We start from the raw sequence: 6,641 nt of genomic DNA, 5'->3' as shown, positions 1-6,641 counted from the left end.
CTCGCTCGCTTCGCTGGCTCGTTTTGGCAAATATTACGTTCGTCAAACAAAATTAGTCTTTTCATAACTGGTTACATAAATAACTATTTAATTAATTTTGTTTGCAAATTTCACATTCTTTATCTAGATAAAGTGGTTGATAGTCTACCTATATTATAACGTTTATCTAGAAGGTAACTCCAAAAAGACTTTTACCATTTCGATTTATCAAGAGGGTTATTTAGCAATATGTTTAAGGAAATATATACCTAATGAACTAATGACTGTATAGGGGTGACGAGTAAAAGAGGTATGAACAAATGTTTTGCAAACATCAAGGAGAAGCAAAGGACGAAATGGTAAAAGTCGTTTGGAGTTACCTTCTAGATAAACGTTATCCGATAGGATATCAATCACTGTATATAGAAGTGGGTAAAAGTGGGCCTTAAAGGAACAATATCCTACTAAATTAGGAACGTTAACGTGAACGTTAGCATTTAAAAATCAACCATGCTTTAGTGGAAAAAAGAACAAAGAAAGAATTACTGTTATGGTCGGCAGTAATATGACTGGATCGGAAAAGTTAAAATTACTAGTCATTAGAAAATAAAAAAATCCGCGTTGGTTTCATGGCATAAAGTCGCTTCATGTGGATTATGAACATAATAGAAAGGCCTGGATGACGAGTGATATTTTTGAAAAATGGCTCTTGGGATTAGATAAAAAATTTGGTACTCAAAAGAGAAGCATTCTACTGTTTGTGGACAATTGTCCCGCTCATCCACGGACTATACAATCTAAATTGAAACATATTAAAGTGGTATACTTTCTCCCTAATACGACCTCTGTATTGCAACCGATGGATTTAGGAATTATACAAAATGTTAAACAGTTGTATAGAAAACGAATTTTAATGAAACTGTTAACCAATATGGATACAGCTACTTCTACAACAATAAAATTACTTGATGCAATTAAAGACTTAAACAAAACATGGAAGGTAGATATAAAGCAATGAACAATCGCGGATTGCTTCAAAAATGACGAAATGCTGGAAGAAGATTATTGGGACGAAGAGGATCTTCTTCCCTTGTCTGAAATGGGACGCTTATGGTCTTTATATGAAACCGTTATAAATATGCACTGTTCATTTGATGATTATATAAATATCGATGATGGTATCCATACAGTGGACTTTCCAACAGACAAAGATATTTTAGACAGCGTTGTGAGATCTTCAATTCCAGATAAAAACGGTATGTGTATGTAACTTTTAGGAAATCCACTAGCATAATTTGTTAAAAATGTTCCAATAATAACAGGCTTGCTTTAGTTCTGTAGTTCCGAACGGTTCTGCGCATACGTATTTTGTACAATATGTATGCGCGGAAGAGTTCAAAACCGTGCAGAACTACGGAATCAAACCACATAGACTCAGAAACTACAGACTCTTGAACCAAAACAAACGTAATGTTCTTATTGGTTCAGAATCAGATGAGGGTGATGATAATCTTGAAAATGAAATACTTATCGCTGTGCCTACATTTGATGAAGCTTATTGCTCTCTTAGAAAGCTTGAAACCTTTGTATTATCAAGAGAAAATGTTCCAGATAATATTCATAATTCTTTACATTTAATAGAAGATTTTTTAGACAAAGAGCCGTTGTCCACTTTAAGCCAAAAGAAAATTACGGATTATTTTAAAAAACTTGATTAATTTTCTACTTACAATAGTATTAAGGATTCTGTTTTAAATATACGTATTAGAAAAGTACATTTCTAATTTTTTTTTCTTTAGAAATTGTACTAATCTTTCTCTGACTCGAATTCTCCATAACTCGAAGTTTTCTTCCGCTCCCTTAGTGATTCGAGTTAGGGGAATTTCACTGTACTAGCTTTCTAGAGTAATTCGAGATTTTCTAATTTTTCGGTGGGTACGAATACGGATTTTGCATACTGAATCCCTCTATTTAAATCAAGTTTTGAAATAGAAAAATGTAGACATTAAAAAGTTCTAATACAAACTATTATAGGGGTTGACTTTTTCACCCCCTTAAAATAACATTTCAGTGTTACAAAAATCGTCAAAAAGTATCACTTTAGTAGCCAGTTATCTGCCAAATATCATTCTTCTAAATTTTTCCATAGTGGATACATTAAATAAAAACAATTCTTTCCCATAACTTTAGAGTACAGCCCTTTAAAGTTAAGGGAAAAACTTTTAGGGGAAGATGTTTTGAACAAAAAAGTATATGAGGACCCCCTTAATTTGTCTCTCTGTATATTGAAAAAAAAATATTTAATCTTAATTTACTAAAATTTTAAAAAATAGTAATTAAATTAATAAAAATTATAATTAAAATATATCTCTTTTAGTAAATAAAAAACAATTTAAAAAAATAAGAAATAAAGAAAAAGTAAAATCAATAAAATTTATTAAGTGAAAAAAATTAATATATAAAAATTAGTCAAATCCACAAAAAGCAACAAAATCCACAAATTACAACTTTTTATAATCGTTTAAAACACTTTCTAATTTTTGAAAAGCCTCTAAAAAACATTCATCATTAACACCATATTTTGCATAGTGGTGTAAATAGGCGGAGTGAACGAAAAGGTTCCAAGCATCTTCCAAGATAAAATTTAAACTATTACAAATATTGTTATTATTCGTCAATAAAGAAACATAATTGTTGTAATATGAAAATTCTCGATCTTGTAGATAATGAACGAATTTTGCGGTATCAGGAACCCAATTAACATAAGAAGATGGTTCAAAATATCTTTTTATATCATTTTCTTGGGGACTAGAAACACCGCGAGTAATTAATACGTTTCCTATATATCTTATTTTCTTGCACAATGTATTTTTTATAACCAAATCTGTTTTAGCGTTTCTAACAACCTGTCCGAGTAATGAAGGCCATGTTTGTACAGGTTCAAAACTTGAATTGTCTTTATTAAAATAAGGTGCACTTGAGATTTGCAAATATTTATAAGAGGGGTGAGCAGAAACGTTCGAAATTAAATTTGGGAGTGTTATTTGCTTAATTGGTTGCATAACAGAAGCTAATTGTTGAGAAATAATATTATTTAAATCTCTTAATTGTAACTTTTTCATTGGAAATAAACGTGAGCAAATCGAATGGGTTTTATCGTTTTCAAAGATTATTGAACAATCAGTCACATCGTACAATTTAGATAATGTTAAAAGAGTGTTATAATTTTGTGTAACAACATCCCCTTTTTTAAACGGAAACACAATAACATTTACAATAAATTTTGATGAGTATTCTTGACGTACAGCTTCAATAATTTTACTGCCAACACCTGATCCAGTCCCTCCAGAAGAACTTAAAACATTTATTATACACCCTAACATATCACAGCGTTCAATTTCTTTCCTTAACTTTTCCAAGGTTTCATCTTGAACCAAAACACTACGTGAATTATATCCAAAAGCCCAGTTATTTGCAGATCCACCATAAGCATTCGAGACAATATTTCTATATTTAATCGCTTTTCCTTTATTTACAGTCTTTGTTACTTTATCCTCTGTATCAACCAAGACAGCTTTTGGCTCTAAAAAGTCTTTTCGAACATTAAACCATTTGCTAAGAGCCTCCTGCTTATAATCATTTGAACTTTTACCGTTCTTCGTAGTCATTTGAATATCATTGTAAAGAAACTCGTAAAAGGAATGCCCCACTTGATTTCCACATTGCCCGAATTGCAACACTACGTTACTCATCCCGTTTCTTTTTAAGCGTATATTAAGCTATAATGAATAAGAAATGGACATTTTTTTGGTTAGGTTATGCATAGGTTATGTTTTAGATTTTATGAATTACAAAGGTAAAAATGGTGACAATGATCTTTTTTAGAACAGATAAATAAGATGTACTTACTTGTAGGTGGGTGCGGTTATTCTGGAGGGAAAACAAAAAGAAAAACACGAATTTTAAACTAAATTTAACTATTTCAAAGGCAGTTTGACATTTGGATGCAAAGTGATTTAGACGCCATCTGTTATGAAACAAGTTGAACCTTGTTGATCATTTGAAATTTATATTTTTGGGGAATTGTACTAATTCCCCAAAATGGTAAATCTTTAATTTATTGAAAAATCTATTCTAGTTAAATTAGAAGGTGTTTAAGTTAACAATATATATATAACATATGCATAATGCAAATACTAAAGAAGTTTATTACTTTATTTGGATGGTGTGACATCTATATTTTAAAGAATAAACTAAGCACTTTAGATTTAAACTACTCATAGTTTTGAAATTTATTTATTGAGAAGAAAATTTGGTGAGTCAATTATTTTAGAATAAAATTTAATAAAACTAATTAAAAATGAGTAAAATTAGTAATATTTTGTGGAACAAATATTGCTTGTTGCCCAGTTCTTTCCCCCTTATATACATACAGAATGTATTCAGATACAGGTGTATCTGAATGACTGCAACAAACTTCAAGGGGTGATTGTTTAATGAATTTTAAGGGTACTTTGATATATGAACTATGGGCGACTTCGGCTCCCCAAAGGAGCTACACCTCTCCAAAAATGGCGGAAAATTTTGGTTTAATTTTTTTTTTCTCGAAAACCATAAACGCTAGGAAAATGAAATTTGGGAAATATGTTCAACTCATAATAGTTTTGACCCTATTTGTACTTTCAACCTACCCTTCTAAAGTACTAAACGTAACTACCCCCGTTCAATTTATGCCTAGATTTTTTTTATGAAGATGATATATACATTGGAAAAATTTCAGTTAGATAGATAAAACTATAAACTTCTTTGTTCCTCTGATGTTCTTCTAAAATTTAATAATTTCTGAGAAAAAAAAATAATTAAGCAAACACTAACTGTTAAGCTGTAGGGTTGTTAATCGAAAGTTGGAATGAATTTTTAATGAAAAAATCTTAGTAGGCTTTGCAATCTTTGTCATAAATATTTTTGACGTTTAAATGTCAGTGGTTTTTTTTAGTATTATTATTGTTACTAAACCCAAAATTTCATTTTCCTAGCGTTTATGGTTTTTGAGAAAAAAAAATTAAACCAAAATTTTCCGCCATTTTTGGAGGGGTGTAGCTCCTTAGGGGAGTCAAAGTCGCCCATGGTTCATATATCAAAGTACCCTTAAAATTCACTAAAGAATCACCCTTTGAAGTTTATTGCAGTCATTCAGATACATCCTGTATAATAGCCTTGTTTATACAGGATGTTCCGGTGACTCGGGGAACAAATTTAACCATATATACTAGAGTGAAAATGATGATGATTCATGTAAAAAAAATTAGTAATAGTCTTCAAATTTCAAAGATACAAGCCATCAAAGTTAGGAAATTTTAACACATTTTTCCAAATATCTTAAACACTATTTACAGTAAAGCGCTGAAATTTGGTACAGTATAAATCAATGTGATGTAAAATCGTTAGGCAATTTATGAGTTGGATCGGTCCGCAGGAACAATGCTATACAGGCTGTTCCTACAGTTTGTTTGCCCAAAACTTTTTTATTCTATCATAACTCTACATTTATTTTTGCAGTTTCTAATAGTAAATTTAGTTTAGAAACTTTTATTACTCTTAGATAATATTAAAAATTTAAAATGATTCGATGAAAATGGGTTTCGATTTCAATAATAGCACTAAAAAAAAAGAAATCTATGTTTTTGAACATTTCCTTTAGTATTTTTTATTACTTGTCTTGTTATTTTATGTACTTTTTTATTATTCCTGTTAGTGTTGTCGTTTTTTTGTTTATTTTTTTTTGATTCTTTTATTGAACCAACTAAAACAAATTAAAAATGTGATTTACCTAAATCTACACTTGGACATGTTGCATACATAATAGTTATGAAAGCTCAGTTCGATTTTCACTTGTCATTGCCAATTCAGATTATTTATTTATTTTTTTTAGTGTTATTGAATTCGGAGCCTAACATTTTTTGCATTTAATACGAAAACGGTGGATTTTATCAATGTTCTCTAAGAGTGATAAAAGTTTCTAAACTAAATTTACTATTAGAAACTGCAAAAATAAATGTGGGGTTATGATAAAATAAGAAAGTTCTGAACAAACAAACTTTAGGAACAGCCTGTATAGCATTGTTCCTGCGCACCGATCCAACTCAAAAATTGCTTAATCATTTTACGTGATATTGGTTTACGTTGTATCAAATTTCAACGCTTTACCATAAATAGTGTTTAAGATATTTAGAAAAATGTGTTAACATTTTCTAACTTTGATGGCCTGTATCTTTACAATTTTTTTCTACATGAATCGTCATCATTTTCACTTTTCACTCTAGTACATTGGTTACATTTTGTTCCCCGAGTCACCGAAACACCCTGTACATATACTTAATTATATACAGGTTGTTTCAGGTTTTTGTAGCAGGACTTTAACAGTCGATAGATCTTTTAAAATTAACACAAAAACTTCATATAAACATAGGTCGACAAACGCTTTGTTTTCAAGATACAGGGTGTTTAAGTTAATTTTTTTAATTGATTTTTATTTAATATTACACTTGTATTTCAACCGATTCTATTCAAATTTGGTATACGGAGGTTTTTTTGACATGAGAAAGACGCTCTGTAACGCATTCTTTACGGATTAAAATAATAATAACTTTTCTGACAGTATA

The 6,641-nt window shown here is 30.0% G+C and overlaps 1 protein-coding gene across 1 annotated transcript; it reads right to left on the bottom strand.

The window, feature by feature from the left end:
- Positions 1 to 2,398: 2,398 nt before the first annotated feature.
- LOC111415638 (tubulin delta chain-like) lies at positions 2,399 to 3,995 on the bottom strand. Its single transcript, XM_023047390.2, has 2 exons — positions 3,889 to 3,995; positions 2,399 to 3,758 (listed from the first exon to the last, which is right to left on the bottom strand). The coding sequence occupies exon 2, from the start codon at positions 3,729 to 3,731 to the stop codon at positions 2,481 to 2,483; it is 1,251 nt and encodes a 416-aa protein (XP_022903158.2). The 5' UTR covers positions 3,732 to 3,758; positions 3,889 to 3,995; the 3' UTR covers positions 2,399 to 2,480.
- Positions 3,996 to 6,641: the final 2,646 nt, after the last annotated feature.

The sequence above is a fragment of the Onthophagus taurus genome, chromosome 1 (genome assembly GCF_036711975.1).
Source record: "Onthophagus taurus isolate NC chromosome 1, IU_Otau_3.0, whole genome shotgun sequence".
In the NCBI taxonomy this organism is placed as follows: domain Eukaryota; kingdom Metazoa; phylum Arthropoda; class Insecta; order Coleoptera; family Scarabaeidae; genus Onthophagus; species Onthophagus taurus.
The sequence above is the reverse complement of the archived record's forward strand: the minus strand, read 5'-3'. Positions and strand labels throughout refer to the sequence as shown.

What these genes read in the sequence shown, in the direction of transcription:
- LOC111415638 (XM_023047390.2), bottom strand. Translation starts at nt 3,731, where the DNA reads ATGAGTAACGTAGTGTTGCAATTCGGGCAATGTGGAAATCAAGTGGGG.